A 22,476-nucleotide genomic window follows, 5' to 3' on the forward strand; every position below is an offset into this window, starting at 1 on the left:
ACGTGGCCCCCCAATATACCCACAGGAAAATGGGCAGAAGATGCCAACCCCTCATGGTCCACACCAGGGGACTAGCAATAGTCATCCAACATTCTCATCCAGGCATGTGGCTCCACACATTAGATGAGAGAAATAAGATGAAAAAAATAAAACTTACAGTAGCTTATGCAATCTAAAACAAACTGCTGGAATAGCACTCAAAAGATCCTGATACCAATTAACTACCTCCACAGGATCTTTAACCTCGACAAGAAATTGATATTGAAAACACACAAGTTGCTGATGGTAAGAACAGAGTTAATGCTTTACTAATTCCATCTGAGTAGGAAAATGCGATGCCCATTATCATTCTCAGTCTCTTGCCCTTTTTGTTAAATCAAGGGCACCATCATCTTGTTCCCATCATTATTGTTGAAAGAAGCATCAACCTGTTACGAGATCGAAAGACCTACAATTGTAATATCTGGTGAAGATGGAAAGCTCAACTGTGACTCTGGCAAGAGTTGTCTCAATCCTCCCCAGAAGGCCCTTTCTTTGCCTTCATTTTCATGATCAAGAAGAGAATGTTGGGTAGAAGGGTGCGCAGCAACACCGCCGCTTTGTGATGGAAGGGTCCCACGAGGACATCGTTTTGTTTCCAAGCAACTGCATCCACAACCCTGTCTGCCATGTACGATGCCGACATTCCTTTGGCAATGGTAGAGTCCATTTCTACATAACACAAAGTGATGCAATGAAATCATGTATCACAGTAGTCATGGCATTTGTGATATATGACACTGCAAACATACTTTTCCATTCGATGCAAACTTTTAATAGGAGCATATGAATTGAATCACCCTTCAAGTATGGTTAACAAAGAGGGGAATACAAAGAACACAGCCCTGCAATAATGAGTGAAAATCGACCAACATTGCAAAGAGTTTTAGTCATTTTAATGTCACTTGATGATCACACTTGGAACAAGCAAGAGTAGACAGCTATGACATGAAGCTTAAATAAAGTAGACAGATTTGACATGTGGCTGTGGGCCAGCTTGTAAAGATTTCATGCATAGTTATCAGTGCATCATTCATTTCACATTTCCAAGACAGGTAAATCTGCTTTCCATAAAAATGGAAGGCTATCTTTTAAATTGTGTACAAAAAGTTATTCAGAGTCAGAAGGGCCTTTTCCAGGGAAAGAGAAGAATTACTGCACTTATCTAGTTTGTTCACAAAACAAATGAGACAGTCTGTTGTGACCTGCACACAGATCATTATATATTAGAAATCAGTGTGTGCATAAGTACAAAATGTATGGTCATGAAGAATTCAGATATTGCTGGCTGGTAAACCTCCCGACATATGAGACAATGTGAAAATACAAATGTACTGAGTAGAACTTTCCCACTTGTTCATTATCTTTGTGTAGGTTTCCCTGAAATATCTGTGACCAAGTCAGACATACAGCGCACTCCTGTTATAACCAACACATTTATAACGATATTCACAATACAATGAAGTACAGATTTAGGTCCTAATCATTGCCATTATATCTTTGTATACTTTACGGTTCCGCTATAACAAAAAATTCAATACAACAAAAGAAAGCTGCCGGTCCCGAGGACTTCCTTAACAGGAGTAGCTGATAAAATGACAACTTACTCGCATGGGCAGAGCCATCACCATCCAGAGCATTAAGAGAAATCTTGGTCCTGATGTAGCTGGGACTGAGCACCGAGACGTGGATGTTGTGGCAGGCCACCTCTGCTCTAAGGGAGTCGCAGAAGGCTTGCAAGGCATGTTTGGAGGCTGCATCTAAACCCAAGGACCAATAAGTTGTTTGTGTCAAAATCCACCATATTTTTCAAATTTCCTTCATGGGCTTCATCATAATATTAAAGCCAAACTAAGGAAGGGGTGTAAACTACCATTGTATTCAAAATCCAATATTCAATAGCAAATCTTTGTTCACAAGTTTGTGCATGTCTATCATCTGAATGTATAAAATCTGTACTGCTATCTATATCAAGTTCTCATATTGAAATCATTCTCTAAACATTTATATTAAGTGGGGTACTTAGATTCGAGAATTTAGTAGACCCTACAGCAGCTTCAGCTCATCTTTATTCTCCAGGATTGAAATAGAACAGGTGAGAGTGATAGAGAATGCTCAATGTAAAATCATACAAATCTGGCCATTTACTGGCCCTGACAGCTCATGCAATCTGATAACATTAGGGTCCTGTAAGCTGTTGCTTTCCCTACCCCTCCAAGGCCCCAGAAAATCAAACACAACAACACAAACACATAATAAACATGCAAACACACACACACACACACCCACACACACACCCACACACACACACACAGACAAATGCCTTATATGGCCTTACAAACTGGGATTCAAGCTTGACTTGTCATAATAAGAGTTATGAGCATATGGCCCAGTGAAGAAAAAAAATGACAGCAACGCTAATTTTTTTTCTTTTTTTTTTCTAATTGGGCTCAACACATATGTCGGTGAATAGCTGTAAGTCATAACTTGGCACAAACAGGGTAGCAACAAAGGCTACACCATTTTGAACAAATGCACAGGCTCTTCAAGTACAATGTATCATGATGTTATGCCTTCTTTGGCTGATGTCCTACCAGCATTTTTCACTCTGCTAACATTTGTTTGATATGACTGGGATGTGAAACAAGGCCGACATCATTCATATGGAGATTGGTAATTTGAGAGACTGCATAGTGCTAGGTACATGTACCTGATGAGTGACGACAATTCAATATTACTATTAAGCACCAACTGTCTGGTTACTGCACTGAATCGTATTACATTTATTTCAAACCGTGTAAATTGTATACCATAATCCTTTGAAGACAAAAAGATACTGTAAAACAAGAAATTTTCATATGCATGAAACTTCCACAAATTTCACAAGCAACTATGATTCGCGAAAGTAAATTGCATGCTAAATGTGAAAAAGGCTGGCGGATCTAATTCCCCAAAGTTTCATGCTGTGAATATTTCTTTTAAACAGATTTCTGAAAGTTCAAAGTGCCATATTCATGATTAAATATTCATTCGTTCTACTCTTGTAAATGAATGAGCATTCCATCAAACTATAATCGATAAGGTCTATGGTAGATCTAGTCACAAAAGATAAACTTACTGGTTTCAACCAAATTTTGCAGAGTTTGCAATTTCAGAGAATGAGGAATTATCAGTGGAACACTATTGTCAATCTTTGGTAGCATCAAAACAGTGCTTGGACAGAGGAAAGCTCAATTGGAATCCCATTTCAAATATGAGAAGTGATGACCCTTCCACACATTAAAACAGTGAACTTGCTTTGACTGCCCTCACATCTGTCACTTGCACTAGAAGTACATATTTGTAAAAACATCAACTTAACCAAAATAATTTAGACAACCATATCGTCGCTGGGGTGACAAGACCTCGTATCTGCAATTTTGGTGAAAATGACTTTTTTGGATTAATGGTCAAATAATGGGTTAAGTGATGTCCTGTCCAAATCCCAACTGTCTTACTCCAAAAATGAAGCCACCACGGCATGTCAAAGGAAAGGCTATCCCATTCACCACAGTGCTTTGGCCGCCATGTTTTTTGGCTCTCCTGAACATTTGACATTTTGTAGATACGAGGTCTTGTCGCCCCAGCAACGATATGCTTTGAATAATTTGTGGTTTGAGACAAGAGATATGACATTCTTAAGTACACTCCATTTTCCCGTTGGTTTTCTCATTATTATAATGAATAAATGTGGTAATGTATTCACATATCCAGAAAAGCAGAAAATTTTTCACCATGTACAGTTGAACCTCTCGTATCCGGAAAAGTCGGGACCGGGGCTCGTCTGGATAAGGGATTTGGCCGGATACGGGCGACTCAATGCTTTATACATACATATACATACACATGTACTGATGTAGCCCATTGTAGTACCACATGTAGTAATGTGTATACTGCAACCTTTTCATTGTTACACTCAGTAACAGATCCCAAAATAGAGGTTCGTGTTTGCAAGAATCAAATCATTTTCTTTTATAAATTCTTGGGATGATTTACCTAAATAATTATTAAGAAACGCATCAAGTAGATCTTGAAAATAAACAGTACGAGTCGACGAAACTACGCTTCAAAATTCGATCATCACGGCTCGGCAAAGTCGACTGTAGGTCGCCATTGTTAGATGGTCTCCCTCTCTCTCTCTTTGTGTGTGTACTGTGTGTGAACAATTTTTGAGTGTTCAATATCATTCGCTGCTCAGCCAATGACTCGAAACAATGCATTTCTATCTAGTCATATCGACGGCTATATGGACCTATATGTGGCAATGCGATATGAGAGGACTCGAGCGCATTATCTGCCCATGTTCTTGCGATGATTTGGGGATGTTAAAATGTCTGAAGGTGAGCAATTTGGAAGGAAATTTGAAGTAATTTATGTTAATCATGTTGGAAGTAATATGTAATTCATGTGTGTTAGTGTAGGAGTTCTCAAGGAGTTGGGAATCCCCCTTTCCTCCCATAATTATTTTAAAAAAAAATCATGGCGAGATTGCGTCCGTATAATAGAGAGATCCGGATAAAGGGAGGCCAGATAAGAGAGGTTCAACTGTAGCTGGTGCTTCTTTCACACAGTGTCATGGGGGAAAGAGTATGAGGATCAAGGTCAAATACCAGGAAACCAATTTGGATAAAAAATAGACCCCCTTGAAAACAAAGTTTAGAGGGACTGTACAGTACTGGTTGAGGTGGGGATTGATGTTTTGAACATTCCTAAGTGAGATAATGAGAAACCTCTTATGAAATATGAAAGAGCATGTGATTTTAAGAAGGATTCAACATTTGATGAAAATTGGTTTTCAAATGGCCGAGATATCCAAAAAGTGATAATAATAAAAGGCGGCAGGCCACGCCTTTTATTAGGATCTCTTTGTTTCACCTTGTTTTTGGATATCTCAGCCATTTCAAAACCGATTTTCATCAAATAAACTTTTGATACCCTTTAGAATTGCATGCTCTTTGACCTCTCATAGAGTGGTTTCTGAATATCTCGCAAAATGTTAAAAGCTAAATCCTCACCTCAACCAGAACTGTACATACCCTTTAATGCCTGAAAACCACTATCTACCAGTGTGCCATTGACTTCCCTTGCTCTGAATCTAAAAAGGCTGACAGCAGTTTATAACTCTAATCTATTTGTATAATCTATCACACTGGCAATAATACCTGCCAAGTTTGTAGAAAAATTGGCCATGCGTTTTCAACATGAAGATCAAATTGTGAAAACTAGCCCCCAATTTGGTCATCCATGGATTTGCCTGAAAGAAACTTAAAAGCAGACTCACTAATGTATGCTAAATTTACTCAGAGTATTTCTGCTTTTAGAAAAGAAGATTCACCCCTTTTTTTTTCTTTAAAAATTCGGTATTTGAGGGTTCTGTGACCCTGGGCGGCCCTAAATGGGGCATAGTGCCCATTTGTGCAAATAAAATACTTCACATCATAGCAATAGCACCTGCCAAGCTTGGTGAAAATTTAACAATGCATTTTTAAGAAGATAAAATTGTTTAAATTGGGCCTCAATTTGAAACTAAAGTTACCAGTGCACTTACTCATGGCACTAACTTAGCTCTATCACTTCTGGTTCTAGAGGAAAAGACTTTTAGAGATGAATAATTTAGGAGCTACCTGCCAAGTTTGGTGAAGAACTGCTGTGAGGTTTTCAAGAAGCTGATAATGTAAAAAGTTTATGGATGACGCATGCCAGATGTCAGAAGATGAAATATAGCAGTAGCTCTCTCTGGCTCAGGTGAGCTGAAAACAGATGGCAGTGGTGAATTAATAAGAACTCCATAAAACTAATGTGTATGAGAGATAGGAACCAGAAGACAGGTACTATCTTCACAGCATACTCACAGGCACTCCTGAAGGGGATGGCCATCCGACCCTGGATACTGCTGACAGCCACTATATGTCCACATCCTCTGGATATCATGCTGGGTAACAGAGCTGTCCAGTGGTGGTGGTGGTGGTGGTGGAGGGAGGAGGGGGAAGGGGGGAGGGGAGGTTACAGAAAGCAATTAGAGTTGGATACCAAGAACCTACCGGTTGTCTGGCTGGTAGAGCCTGAGAAATGCAGTAATGGCCTAGAATCATTTCATTTGACACGCCTTTTAAAAGGAGCCATTCCAAAACATTTTGCCCAACTGTTCTTCAAACTCTTCCAAATAAGCTTGGGACATACTTTCTTCTGACATTTACTTGAAAAAGATATCTTTTCCTTGCAATGTTATTTTACAGGTATTCATTGACTAAACATAATTATCTACCACATGAAAACATTTATGTCTGCTGCAGTCTTGTCTTGCAAGGCACCTTGTTCATGGTCACACACATTGGTTATCAAATGAACACACCTGTCGTTAAGACAAGTGAGCCGAAGTAGTTCACATTCATAATCTTCTGATGGACAGGCAGCAGCGTGTCTGACACGCCCCCTCGCATGCTGAGACCACCGTTGTTGATGAGAATGTCTACATGGCCGTGTACATCCAGGGCCTGTTTTGCCTTGGCGGGAAGTTCATCCAACTTCTCCAAGTCTAGGGGTACGATGTGCGGGGTGTGAGCCTCCACGCCTTGCTTCTATGTGTTTGGATGTGAGATACGGTATTGTTATAGTTGTCTATTTTTTTTTGGGGGGGGGGGGGTAATGGCATCATAGGGAAGTCAGGACAACTTTGAAAACTGTCTCACTATGGTAAAGTTGAGAAATTGACTGTCATGGTCTAAAATATGAACATTGATATCATAATTTTTTTAAAATCAAGATTAAGCATTATAGCATTGTTCACTGCACGAGAGTGACATATTTTGATGTCATATGAAAAGAATGAGTAGCAGAGAAAGAGAACAAAGAGAGGGGAGCTAGAGAGGGACAGAGACTATAGGAAATATTGAACATAAAGTCACAACACTCAAGATTATCACAGGTAAGTTTCATGTCATTAGGCAAAAAGCTCTAATTGCAGGTTCTAATTAAAGACAGACATGACGTGTTACGTATGGGACAGTTACGTATGGGACAGTTTGTCCCCCATTCATTTAGTGTGTGAAGAACCATGTTTACGGGTATTTTGCATAATTATTGAAGTAGAATCAGTTGAAACTACTCAAATACTGATCCAGATTGTCAAGGAAACAATATTCTACAAATATTCACCATCATAATCATATTCAATCATATTTTTATATTTTTATGACCAACCTGGGTATGCATGTTCTTTGTCTCCCATTCGTTTAGTGTGTGGAGAAGCATGTTTATGGGTATTTTGCAAAATAATTTTACAAAATACCCATAAACAAATTTTTGCATAATTATTGAGGTGGAATCCGTTGAAATTACTCAAATACCGATCCAGATTGACAAGGGAACAATATTCCCCGATATTTACCATCATAATCACATTCAATCATATTCTATATTTTTCATGAATAACCTGAGTATGTATGCCCTATTTTTATCAGGATAGTTACTACTGAAAAATTGAATACCTGGTAGTTTAAAGTGTTTGCTTCCATTGATGAAGGGCAGTTTGCCATTAAGTTTCAATAAAAAACAACTTGACACAAGAAATATTAAGTTTAATAAATAAGCAATACCTGCTGCGTGGAACCCCAGTGATCGAGTAGATATATGATGTCTGTCTAGCAGTCAGGTCATTGATTCGAGTCACACCTCAGTATGTATACCCATAAATTTTGTTGTGGCTACTACTGAAAACTGAATAAGGACAATTTGTGTATCACTTGCAATTAAAAAAAAAAAATCATTTTACTTTTTATTTTTTTTCTATATAATCACAACCATTTCAAATTGGATCTCCATCACATAAACTTTGAATTCTGCTAGTCTTAGGATTTTATGCTCTTAAGTAATTCATATAATTGGTTTCCAATCATCTCTTTAAATGTTGAAAACTGAATCCCACTTCTACAAAAAAAACTATACCATCCCTTTAATGCTGATTTTTCATTGTGTATTTTGCCATTTTCCCCTCCCCCTTTTTGAAAATTGTTCAGTCAAGTTCATGTATTGTTTCAAGTGTCTATAACTCAAAAAGTAGCTAGAATGTTGGGATGCTTTCTTCAGGATGATTGACCATTTGTGTACTGAGAGACCTTCCCAGCTAGCTACATGCATTCACATGCAATATGTATGAGGATGTCCCATACGTAACGCATTTGTCCCATACGTAACATTATTTCAATGCCTAATAAAAAAATGTTTCTTTTACTTTTTTTCTTTTTTCTCTGGTATTTAATTTCTCTAAACAATACATTAGAACTTTCCAAAAGGGCATTAAAATAACCTTAGCAATTTCAGAAAAAACCTAAAAAAATGACCTCATTTTGTTACGTATGGGACATCTCATGATAGGACACGAGCTAATTTGCATAATCAACACAAAACACGACTTGGATATCAAAATATACTTTCTTGTATTGACTTGAATACATGTATACAATTTCTCAAATAGGTAATCAGAAGAAATCTAAGCAAAATAAACACTGATACAGAGTGTACATCTTATATTTGGCAAAAGAATTTATAGATTAACTCTCCAACTTTACCTATATCATTAGCATTCTATGACTATCTTTTATTATTCTTTGATTGCAACTTTCTTGTGGTACTGATTATTTCTCAGAAGAGGGTTTGCAGCATTGAGGATCATGACTGTATCTTACCAGCTTCAGGGTCATGAGATCATTTTTTACTCTTTCCAATTCAGACACTCTCCTGGCACAGAGGATAACTTTGCAGCCAAGCCTGTGGAATGCTCTCGCACATTCTGAAAGTCAAAAACAGCCAATTTACTGTCAGGTAGAATAATATGGTTTTTAGTTAATATTCCATGTGAATTTGAGAATGATGCTGCTATATGGCTGCTACACTGTTTATGCACACTTCACTGATAGCTTATTCCCCATCATTACAAAGTAGGCCTAGATTCTACTATTCAATGCCATATTGGCATGTTTTCTGTGGATTTTCTTTGTCTATTAAAAAGTTTTTTAAAAAGAAACATTGCATATGAACATATACTCAATGATTTTGAAACTTCAGTGGTTTTCTTGATATTATATTCATCTTTCAATGGCTACTGCACAAAAGTAGTGTAGTGCAAATGAGAATGAAAACGCATACTTTATGGATTACACAGTTCATTTATGCAGAATCTCTCTATATTACCAATGTATGGGATAGAATAATAAGCAGAGATAGACACAAATAGAGAGTTAATGCAAGGGCTTTGCAAAATAGTGAATATTTTAGGAGAGAGTATCAAAACACAGAGCTACTGACACTGTATAACTTATTCACATCCTTAGAGACCTTATCAAATCAGATGTCAAGAGTCTACATCATAATACTGTAAAAAATGGAAATTGAAGGCAATTAATCTTCCAAAATAGCACTGTTTTTATTTTGCATTGAGTGTAATGACTTGTACTTCAAATATTTCCTGTTCATTGTAGATTTCTTTGCTATTATCAGTGAAATGGAAAACCTTTTCAAAACACTTTACAGACAATGTCATAGAGATAGAGTATCAGGCTTCCACATCTGACATACATCACAACCTTGTTTCTCCATTTGATTTTAGTTGCTGAATTGGATTTAATATACGGTACTTTACTAGAATCTATATTTCTTTTAATGTGTCAGCACTTATAGCTTCATACCTTCGCCTACACCAGAGCTCGCTCCTGTGATGAGCACCACTTTGCCCTGAAGAGCCGCCCTCCTCTGCTGGGAGCGTAGCCGCCGACAGAGCCACAGCAACCCCATGCTCCCGACGATAGCCGCCGTGGCAATGCCAACAGAGTTCATCATGATGTTGATGATGGCAACAGGATAGGATACGACACTTCGTACTCAGGTAAATCTGGCTTGGTGGATAACTTTGAACCAGCCCAAGTAAGAGGAGAACAACAAGTGAGAAAAGAGCAAAGGTTTTGTAAAGGTTCAAATATTTCATACAAGGAAAAATTCAATAATTTTTCTTATCGGAAATCACATCAGACATGAACTTGTGAAGGGCATTTCTCATAACGTATTTTATAACGTATGGGACTGATACGTAAAGATAACCGCCGACGGACAGAAGTGTAGGCCTAGATCTAACGTTGGGTTAACATAATACCACGGTAGTTGTTCATTTTTCTCTGACTGAATTCGACTCAGCATGCTCTGGGAAAATCTTACCAAGGTTGCTGCTTCTGATGACAGCTGAGACCTCGACCTGTCAGGGAGGTGAGACGAAGGGATTACAAGTCTCCGCAGCCGATGGTCGAACCATACTCCAAACTGAACAAGCGAGCACGAAAGGATTTTCTGATGATCGATGATGAATGATCGTATCGTCGAAGCAAAGATCGTGTGAGTGTATGAGTACGATCTTTGGTCGAAGTGCTGCGCGGATCCGCGGCGCCGAAGCAAAGATCCTAGGATCTTTCTTTTGGCGGAAGCATCGGATGTTCACAGGTTACCATGGTCACAAACCATCTGTGCTAAATTTATAACACCTGCAACCATCCAGGGGTTTGTTGAATGAGCTGTTTGACTGCACGCATCATCCACCACACCCCTTTCTCTGCTCCTTGACGTACTGTACATTGATTAAACTAGGGCCTATAGATTTGAATTGGCTTTTAAACACTTATTTGTGTCGGTCTAAGAAAGAAAGGGGGGGGGGGCTTCCACGTACACAATAAGAAGAAAATATGATTCAATGGGTTGTGCATTGAGTCAGGTGCCTTAACTTGTAAGTGCATAAATCAACTTTTAGTATAAAGGGTGTTGCTAGAAACTTGCAATTAATTGCAAGTCCCCAAAATCTATTGCAAATCCTGAAATACATTGAAAATTTGCAATTAATTGCAAGCTCCCTTCTTGCCACAGCAACTTGCGATTGATTGCTAGTTGCAATAGATCTATCTATTGCAAAGTTGCAATAGATATTTGCAATTAATCGCAACTCGACTTTCTTGCAACACCACTGAAAATTCTCTATCGCTCCCTCTCTCTTTCCCTAACCCTTATTCCACGAGACTCCCTTCATTGTGTTAATGTTATTCATTATCGGTTGCCAAACAGTCAAGCTTTGTGCATATTCTTTAGGCAATCGTTCTGTTTGCAAATGAAAGATGTTGACCTAACTCGTGTGATTATATTACAGACCGCGGTTGACGATAATTGTTGAAAATAGACATATTATGCCCTATTGTTATTTTGAATCGATGTAGGACCTACTTGTAAAAAAAGGGGGAAAAAAGCATAGAGAATAGATAAAATAAAATAAACATCAAATATAGATGTTTATTGAAATTCTTTATATATATCTAAATCTATATAGGCCTTTATATCCAAATACATACATGTATGGACCTATACCTGCGTACTTACATAGGCCCTTCATTGTAAATTTTAGGGCCTATATCCACACCGCAATATGACCCTTGAGTAACCTATGATATAGGCCTAATTCGATCTCAGTGCTATTCCCATTAATTTTAATCAATCCGAATGTGACTATAGTTGTCCCCTCTCATAGCTCTTGAGTTTATTTTTTATGCCTCCGCCACGAAGTGGTGCCGGAGGCATTATGTTTTCGGGTTGTCCGTCCGTCCGTACGTCCGTACGTCCGTACTACGTACGTCCGCTTTCGTTTACGCGATAACTTGAGTAATATCGACTGGAATTTTACCAAACTTGGTCCAAGTATGAAGTATGATGGGGCAATTATTCGATCAGATTTTGGGTGAAATCAGCCAAAGGTCAAAGGTCAAAGGTCAAGGTCAAATCATGAAATTGTATCCGTTTACGCGATAACTCAAGACTGGATCGAACAAATTTCACCAAACTTTGTCGGAGGATGATGCATGATGGGGCAATTACTTGATTAGTTTTTTAGTGAAATCGGACAGAGGTCAAAGGTCAAAGATCAAGGTCAAATCCTAAAATTTATCTGTTTACGTGATAACTCAAAACTGGATGAAGCAGCTTTCACCAAACTTGGTCCAAGGATGATGTATGATGGGACAATTAGTTGAGTAGATTTTAGTGACATTGGCTAGAGGTCAAAGGTCAAAAGGTCAAGGTCAAATTCTAAAAATGTTGCTATTTCCCCCATATCTATGCAATGCCCAAAGGTATTTTCTTCAAACTTAGTGTAGACATGTACTACTGCGTAAATATTCTCCAGAGAGAGTTTCATGTCATAAGGTCAAAGGTCAAAAGGTCAAAGGTTAGGTGAAAATGTTGCGATATCACTTTTCTCGCAAATGGTTCAATGTATCTCATACAGATAGTAATTCATTTTTGGATAATTTTGATGTCTTATTAGAGCTGATTAATCAAGAAAACAAAGATGTATATATTATGGGTGATTTTAACATTGATCTTCTGAGAGAAGAGCACATTCTTAGAAATGAATTTTGCAATATTTTGCAAGCAAATTTTTGTAATATTACAATTGATAAGCCCTCGAGAATTACGGTCGACTCATCAACGTTGATCGATAATATTTTTACGAATATTGACACAGATTATTCGAAATCTGGTCTTTTGTATAGTGATATTTCTGACCATTTACCTATATTTTTCATTTGTGGCGACACACGGAATTCTTATGTTAAGCAAAAACAACGTAAGAAAAAGCGGAAATTCACACTAGAAAATATATCATTACTGAACGATGATTTAATTACGGAAACGTGGGATGATGTATTTATACTTTCTGCAGACCCAAACATTGCTTATGACAACTTCTGGAATATATTCCTTTCTTATTTTGACAAACGTATCCCCACAATTGAAAAGAAAAACAATAAAAAAATCAACAATCCGTGGATAACAAAGGGAATTTTTCGTTCCATTAAGAAAAGAAATGTTTTATATAAAAGTAGTTTACGGTATCCTGATAATGATAATGTTAATCGATATAAAACATATAGAAATAAACTTACACAGATTATCAGGCTCTCCCGCAGAATGTATTATACGGAAGCTTTTGAAAATGCTACTGGAAATATATCAGCCACCTGGAAGGTTATTAATGACGTCATTGGTAAGCAAAAGAAGGTGCCAACATCTCAAATTACGAATAATGGACAAACGTTTTGTAATCTTAAAGATGTAGCATGCTGTTTTAATGAGTACTTTGTTAATGTAGGTCCTAGTCAAGCTTCTAAGATTGATCATACACAGACAGATTTCTCGCAGTACTTGGGCACGTCAAACGATAATTCATTATTTTTCAAACCAACAGATTTTAGTGAGATCCTTGATATTGTGCATTCTTTAAAATCAAGTCATACATGTGGTCATGATGAAATGAGCACGTCTCTTTTAAAACAAATTGTTGGGAGTATATTGACACCTTTAGTACATATTTGTTATTTATCATTGTCAACTGGTGTATTTCCGAACGCATGTAAAATTGCAAAAGTTATTCCAATATACAAAAAAGATGACTCTTCTTTTGTTTCGAATTACCGACATATCTCTATTCTTCCTAGTCTTTCTAAAGTCATAGAAAGACTCGTTTATAACAGACTGTATGATTTTTTGTTACAAAATGATATACTGAACCAAGACCAATATGGTTTCAAGAAATTTCATTCTACTGATATGGCACTAGCCCAATTGTATGACAGAGTGTCGACTGCCTTAGCTGAACAAAAACATGTCATTGGTGTTTTCATGGACCTAAGCAAGGTATTCGACACTCTTGACCACACTATCCTTTTACGCAAATTACATTGTTATGGAGTTCGTGGCATTCCACTTGAATGGTTTGATGATTATTTATCGAATAGACAGCAATATGAATCGGTAAATTCTGAAGTTTTACCTATACATTGTGGCGTCCCACAAGGATCCATATTGGGACCACTACTATTTCTAGTGTATATGAATGATATCACAAATTCTTCTAAGTTACTGCAATATATTCTGTACGCCGATGACACCAATGCATTTTGTTCCAATTCTGATTTTCAGTCGCTTTTAAGAACTCTTAATACTGAATTGCCGAAATTATCTACATGGTTTAAGAGCAATAGATTGTCTCTCAACTTAAAAAAGACAAATTTTATTCATTTTCACAACAAGAAGCATAAAAATGAAATGCACCATTTGAATATTATGGTGGATGGTATATCATTGGAACAAAAAGAAAGTGTTAAATTCCTTGGAATACATATCAATGAAAATTTGAAATGGAATGCTCATGTGCAATATATCTCAGATAAAGTGTCTCGTAATGTTGGTATACTCTGTAAGCTTAAGTATTATGTCCCAAAGAATATTTTACTCATGCTTTATAATTCCTTGATATTATCGAACATCTCATATTGTAACATTGTTTGGGCAACTGCAAAAAGTCACATTGACAGTATATTGCTTCTACAAAAGAAAGCTATACGTATATGCACCAATTCAGGTTATCGAGACCATTCAGATCCTTTGTTCGTAGAATTAAAAAACACTTAAGGTAAATGATATTAATTTTTTGCAAAATTCACTTTTTATGTTTCGTTTGTATAACGGTCAGTTGCCATCTTCTTTTTTCTCATTATTTCATTTAAACAAGGATATACATTCTTATCCCACAAGGCAATCTGATAAATTTCATTTACAAAATCCTAAAACGGTGATGGCTCTGAAATCTATCAGACACACTGGACCTGATATTTGGAACTCTCTTCCTTCAGAAATTCGAACTTTAAAGTCTATGTATTCTTTCAAGAAAGCTGTAAAGGCAATGCTGCTCTCTGGATATCAGTGATCTTATAATGTCAGTGCAATTGTATTGTATATGAAATTCCCTCGTGGAATTATCGTTGTTCTGAATTTATTGCGTAATGTTATGTAACCGACCATGACCTGTAACTGTTCACCTGTCCCTCGGTGAGAAAATACTTTGCCATGCTTTACTATTTAGTGATCCAGGTGATCTAACTTTGTGTATTAGTGAAAGCAGACAGACCTCTCCTCTCTCCTTTCTCCTATCCTATCTCTATGCAAGTCATCCCTCCCCCTATTTTCCTATATGTATTATGTACGAGGGCTGCATGCAAATCAAGCAATGCTTAAGCTGTAGCCCTTCTGCGTTATTCATTGCATCACTGTTCTGTTGGACATTGTACAGGCAATGAAGAAATGTATTGCTGTATGTTCTAAAAGTAATGAAAAAACCTCACTTTGTTAGCAACTAATGTTCATGTATCCATTTATATGTATGGTACCATTAATGTATATAATGGTATGTTTGTATCTGCATGAGCAATGATATACTTATCCGAAACAAAAACCCTGAACAAATCCCTACACTACACTAAGTCGCTGTCATGCCGGAAAAGAGAGGAGAGAAACAAAATAGTATGTGTGTGTGTGTGTGTGTGTGTGTGTGTGTGTGTGTGTGTGTGTGTGAGTGTGTGTGTGTGTGTGTATGAGAGAGAGGGGGGGGGGGAGAAAGCAGCTTAATGCGTGGTGTGAAGATAAGAGACAAAAAAAAAATAGAAGGACACGAGAGGTATAAGTGGATGGATGGAGCCGCTTAGCTGTAATTCCAATAGAATATAAGGTTGGATTTTACACTTCTTTGCAACCAATAAAGAATCAACAATTCTTATAACTGTTCAAAATATTTTTCTTCAGATTACTCTTAAAGGAACTTAAACTTGGAGATGTCCTCAAACTGTTAGAAAGGTTGTTCCAATATTTAGGTCCAGCAAATGTATATATAGAATGTGTAAACATTGTTCTAGTTAAAGGCAGATGGAATTCATCTGAAATGCAGGAACCAATAAAATCAAATCAAATCAAATCAAATCAAATCAAAATCTTCATGGAACTTGGTACATACGCATGTACTGACTGGCAGGGATTATCTAGGGAAATAGGGGTCATGGGTCAATAGTCAGGGGGTCAAAGGTCAAGGTCAACTCCTCAAAATTTTACTATGATATTTCCCTCATATACTAGTATATGCAATGCTTGCATTATTAGTTTAAAAACTTAATATATACATTCATTACCAGGTACCTAATGGAGATTCTCCGGGAAATTTCCAGCCAGAAGGTCAAAGGTCAAAGGTTAAGGGTCAAAGGCCAGGTTTCAATGTCCCCAAGAAATATATTTTGTACTGTAATTACACTCTTTCTTCATACCTTTGAAATTACTCAATGCATAAACTTATAAAAGGGTCTGTCAGAGGTCAAGCAAAATTGAGCACTCTTAGACAATTATAGCAAACCCAGTTCAAGGAAAGTGAACATTCAAGATATTTCTGACAAACCTGTCATTTCGATATTTTGCCAGTTATGTGAAACTGTCATCACACATTGTGAAGACATTGTACTATACACCTATTGGGAGAATCATGCATTATGGCGGAGGCATCAGTCGCCATAGCGACATTTCTAGTTTATTATTCATTTATTCATTTATTTTCATTTTCTTGTTCATCTATACCGATATATTTATTTATCAGTTATCGTCTTCCGGAGTATAATTTATTATGTGTCAACATGGTCTATACCATCTTGATCGCACTCATGGTAACTACAAACCTCTGATGTATATTATACACACTACAGTTGAATCCAATCCAGATAACCCTTTTCTGCTTAAACTGAATGAATATCACACGATCTCATTTACTTATCTAATCAAAAACACAGTAGGCCCTATAGTACACAAAATAATTGAACTTGTAACAGTGAGACCATGAATGATTGACTGTAGCCGGCAATAAAAGCATGCTATTTTCTCAATTGCCCATAAAAAGGATTCACACATTTTGATGGCGCACATGACATTAAAATGGATACTGATCAGTGGCGGATCCAGAGGGGGGCGCAACCGGCGCACGCGCCCCCTTTAATTTTCGTAAAAAACAAAAGAAATAAGAAGAAAAACAATGAAATGAAACCCGGAAGTGGCACTAGAAATATTAGTCACGCCCCCCCCTTTTTTTTACAGAATTCCTGGATCCGCCCCTGCTGATTCGTCATTGCAGCATCGCTCTAAAAAAAGAAAGCAAAAACCTGTTAGCTACCGTGGCAGCTGGAATGACGGGTCGTTAGAATAATAACGAAGGAGGTTGACAGGTGAACAGCCCAAAATAGTGTCGCCATTAATCACCATCAGTCGAGGCATGGTTTAGAATATTACCTCCGTAATAAACATGAAGACATTAGATTTTCTCCTGTTTTTAGATAGATCGCATCTGTATTTTCTCTTTGCTCAGTGTCATCAAATATATCCCAAATTACGAAGAAAAAAATGTCTTTCCGGAGCACATTCTGACTATTTTATATTCTATACTGATTTGATATCAATGCGAATACCTGAAGTGTGTTTTATTTGAGAAGATATCATTTGGCAATGGGTCACGTCAAAGTGTTTGAATGGTTTTCAATTATTTTGTGTACTCTATTGTGAAAATTTGATTAATATCAGTGTCATTCTACCATTACAGTGTTACCATGGCAACGGCGACAGTTTAATTTGCACGCAATCTCCAGCTCGTGATTGATCGTGTAAGTAATCAATAAAAATCAGAGGTCTTTATTAAACGTGCTGTCACTCACAAGTCAAGGGTCTAAAAGCAAACATAATTCCTCTGTATCAGGATACACACGACTTCTTTGTTGTCGTTGTTGAAATAGAAATTTATGATATGGCGTCAAAAGATGAGCTCTGCTGTATCATTTTCCGGCATGAATTCTCACCATGATGTCATGTTGCCAACAGTAGACGGATGCTGAATAAAATCTAAATGAAAATGTTCATAATACCTCCAAGGTGATACGACAATTCAGTGTATTGAGGATATTACATGTCAAAATTTGAGAATGATATGCATTATCATGGACCCCAAGACCCCTCAATATTATGAAAGAGATAATTTAGAATGATGATACGTATTTGATTAGATCATATCTGTATTACGTTTGATGAATCATGTATACATCTATATATATATATATATGTATATATATATATATATATATATATATATATACACATTAAGTATCCCTATATACAATTACTGTATCATTATATAATTGTGTCATATAATCATCATATGACACGATGCAAATATACATTAATTTATCAATTGTCTTGGATGGCTGACAGCTGATTAGAATCATATTGACTTGAGGTATTTCCCTAAACTTTCGATTAAGCTCTTCGTTTATGATCCACCAGTCATAATACAGGCATGCACGCTTGATTTATGATAATGTATAATAGGGAAGGGCGAGTGGGGGGGGGGGGGGCAGAGCAGATTTACCCAGAATCCCGAAATGTCTGAATTCCTTGACAGTCCTTTGAATGGGCGTTGGAAGCTACGGAAGCTCATTCGTGCCACGCAGGATAAGACTTTCAGTGGAGCTAACTGGCGGCCGCCACTTGATTATCTGGCGGCCGCCACATAATTATCGATATCGCTAAACGATAATTAAGTGGCGGCATCACTTAATTATCTGGCTGCCGCCACATAATTATCTGGCGGCCGCCACTTAATTATCGTTTAGCGATATCGATATCGATACTTATGTGGCGGCCGCCAGATAATTAAGTGGCGGCCGCCAGGTAGCTCCATCGATCCACTGAAAATTTTATCCTTGCGTGGCACGAATGGGCTTCCATAGTACGGAAGCGGTCTACATTAGATCATGTTTCATTTACACTCGATCCATTAAGGTTTCTGCAACCTTGGCTAGATTCTATCAAATCTTTATGAATCTGATTAGTCAAAAAAAAAAGAAAATAATGTCGCTATGGCGACAAGTATCGCATTAAGTCTGTTGTACACATTGGTAGTGTGAGACGACAGTTTCACACGATTGGTAAAAAACTTAAATGGCATGTATGAAATTTTGATGGCACAACCCCATTTGTTGTTGTTGTTGTTGTTGTGTTCATACATTCCTTGAACCACATTCCAATTGGATGATAAAGTGTTTCAGAGCGGCAGGCAGCCTATTCGGTAATTTGAGCATATTCGCTAGACATTTGTCTTTGACCATTGCCCTTAGACCCGCACATCTTTATTCAAATAATCACCAACTGCCGTGGTATCCAATTTTCATGACAATATTTTGATCCTTTTTTTTTCTCAAAATACGGGGAAAATTGTGACATTTCAACATGATCCACTAACCTTTGACTCCATGACCCAACTTTTCCTTACAGAATGATTGCGCATAATACAGGAGTAATTTCATTAAGTGTATGCACAGAGTAATTTGCGAGGTTTGGAGAACATGTGTGTAACATCAGAAGTATTTATAGCAGATTTTCGGACTTTCACCTGTCCTTTGATCCTTGACTTTTGACCTCATGACCCAAGATTTCTCAAGAGAATCATTGTCAAATAACCTTAGCCGTTTCCAAGATATGGAGAAAATAGCGAAATATTATATTTTTCACTTGACCTTTGACCTTTGAACTTTGACCCCCGTGGTCTAAAACTTGCCAGAGAGAATCTTTACCGGGGGTCCGTTTCATGAAGTCATCACATAAAAGCCTTTACGTGAATCTTAGAATGGCAAAAGTCGCTCCTATGTATAGCTATGAGAGATTTTCAAAGAGCAGTAAAATCCACTTCACGAAGTCTCTCAAAAGTGTGTCTTATGAGCGAAGAGTCTCTCATAAGACTTTCATGAAACGGACCCCTGTGATACATGACATGCACTAAGTTTACCTCCAGGTATGGCAGAGATATGGGGGGAAAGGTGATATCTTAAGAATTTGGCCTTAAGCGTGTGCATCCAAACGTTGGCAGCAACAATTTCGTCGATTCGTAGATACAAATCATGTGCCAAATTTCCTTTGAATGTCTTTAAAAAGGATTATTAAGTTACGCTATAGGACTGAGGGTTATAAACACAATAGGGAAGTAACTTCTAATATTTGCATTCAACGCTGCTGCTTTAGATACGCTATAATCTTCAAAGACGTCAGTCGACAGGTGTTTTTTTCACTATCAAGTAGTACTTGTCTCGATATAAACAGTAGGTGTTTAAGTTTCATGAAAAGTTGGTGGCAGACATTTGAATGTGTCAATAGATACAATACACAAATGTATAAGTGCGAGAAGAATATATATTTATTTGATATTTGACTTATTTTGACAGAATAATATTTACATGAAAATTAAAAACAAAGAGGTAACAACAACATCAACAAAATACATAGCTCACAAAACAGAAAAATCCAAATGTTGACATGCATCATTAACCTGTACCATTCCTAATGGAACGTACCTGAAAAATTCAATTTTCTAACGAGTAAACACCTACAAACAATGAAGTGTATGTATTATAAATATTAACGAAGTTGACCGTGATGCACTCGTTTTGTTCCTAAGAACTAGTAAGTTTATAGAATTAACTCCTTAATATATTGTGATGTTTGAATATATGGTTCGATACATGCATGTATGTACAAAAGTGAAGTTGTTTTAAGAGAACCAAAAGTTAGCGCGAAAGCTAGTACATGCATAACAATGCGTATAAACCTATTGCATTTGTTATTCACCAAATATTTCTACCTTGTATTCTTGTGAATGAAAATATAATGTGTATGTCATGCATTTCATGACAGGCTCTCTGTGTATTGGCTTTTTGGTTAATGTCCCTCGGCAAGAACTTCCTGAATTCAACTCCAGTACAAAATAGGATGTTGACAGTTACAGTAACCTACCATCATTTTACATTTAGGCAAATAAAGTAAGCCGTCCGTTCTTTCATCTCTTGTTGCATAAGAGTGTTGAATACACACTGACAATATTCTACCATAATCATGTCGTTTTAGATAGCCTGTCAGCAAAACAAACATAAATCGTTCAAGTGGAATATCTATCTTCATTCGAAAACACTCATGACGGCCAGTTTCGTGAAGATGGCTTTGGTCTTGTTCGTAACGGACTAAAAATAAATAGACGATCGCTCTCGTTGTCATTTTTTTTTTTTTTTTTTTTTTGGGGGGGGGGGGGGTTGACAACGGTGAAATGCAATTCAAACTAAATTTGCATAAAGTTCCCCACACCCCAGTTCCAGACATGTTATCAGGGGCGGATCTAGCTTTTTATAAAGGGGGGGGGGTTGGGGCGGTATGCGAGGGAGCGTAGCGACCGAGCCCGAGCGAGCGGAGCGAGCGAGGGGGGGGGGGGGGGAGGGTGTGGGAGGGGGGGTGTCCCCCCTCCCACAGTAGGGAGAATTTTTGAAAATCCGTGTGTGAAAATGGCGTTTTCTTGCATTTAAAACACCACTATTTTTGGTAAAATGGTCCCGGGATTTTTTTTGGACATCTTTTGTCATCCCCCCCCCCTCTAGATCCGCTTCTGGTTATGTTACTGAATGAATGTTTGTAAAGCAAATTAGAATTTGCAGTGGGACAATAACTCGTAGTCAGAAATTACGCCAACTTTCCCTTTTACACAAGATTTCATTCCATCATGGATGTGGTTCTTCCATGTAAAATAACTGTTCATGTAAATAAAAAAAAAGATGCCCCTCCACCTTTCTAATCTAACTACCTGAATTCATTCTCCCTTCGATAACATCCTGTCACCTTTGAACTTTTTATAATCACATGTCATTTGTTTTCTTAATTTTTTACTGTTTGGAAATCTGATGAACGCCGCAGAAAAAGGAACGACACTTCGTCAGTGTTTTCGTCCTGACAAAAGATGTCATATCCCATAAATATTCGTACAATGTATGAAAGAAAGTGGTAGCTTCACAAGAAAGGCTTGCAGACCTACAAGCTCGTTATGAGAGTCAAGTCTAAGACGTTTCCGTTTGGACCTATAGTATTATAGATCTATGCCGATTGGGTCGTCTCTACGGCATACATGTCCGTCGTAGATGATTGTTGCGAACTTCGGCGACAATGACACATATACTTCAATCCTTGCTGGAATTTGCGATACTGGAATGTGTACACGAAGGGGTTGATCCAAACATTGATAAATGCGATGCAAACGGTCAATGTGTATACTAGCCCATTTAGGTCTACGTCTCCTCCAAAGCAGAAGAACACGAATATGGTGACATTCGGCGTGTAGAACACGCAATAGCAAACGCTGACGGTGAAAATCGTCCGGATAACATTTCGGCGGGCTCGGCCCCGGTAGTCAGCTTTCTGATGAGTCGAGTTCATCTCGTCTTTACCCCCCATCGGCGTTTGGCGAAGCGTGCGAACAATTTTGATGTAAGCGGCAGTGATTATGCCGAAGGGGCCGCTGTATAGCATGACAAAAGTGAAAATTCCAATGGCGGGTTGCATAATTTCGTTAGGCCAGTGAAACCGATGGCATATTCCATCTTCAACTCTGGCTATCGTCATAAGATAGGTCATGTGAAGACAGCCGTA

At 37.7% G+C, this 22,476-nt stretch overlaps 1 protein-coding gene across 1 annotated transcript; it reads right to left on the reverse strand.

Moving 5' to 3' along the window:
• Positions 1-508: 508 nt before the first annotated feature.
• LOC139739191 (dehydrogenase/reductase SDR family protein 7-like) lies at positions 509-9,948 on the reverse strand. The gene is made up of 6 exons (XM_071649807.1): positions 9,762-9,948; positions 8,763-8,866; positions 6,431-6,656; positions 5,931-6,023; positions 1,647-1,799; positions 509-711 (listed from the first exon to the last, which is right to left on the reverse strand). Exons 1-6 carry the CDS (start codon positions 9,910-9,912, stop codon positions 509-511), a joined length of 930 nt encoding a protein of 309 aa, XP_071505908.1. The 5' UTR covers positions 9,913-9,948.
• Positions 9,949-22,476: the final 12,528 nt, after the last annotated feature.

Source organism: Diadema antillarum, unplaced genomic scaffold (assembly GCF_040938485.1).
Source record: "Diadema antillarum isolate AM-2024a unplaced genomic scaffold, OU_Dant_1.0 seq00000786_RagTag, whole genome shotgun sequence".
NCBI lineage: Eukaryota > Metazoa > Echinodermata > Echinoidea > Diadematoida > Diadematidae > Diadema > Diadema antillarum.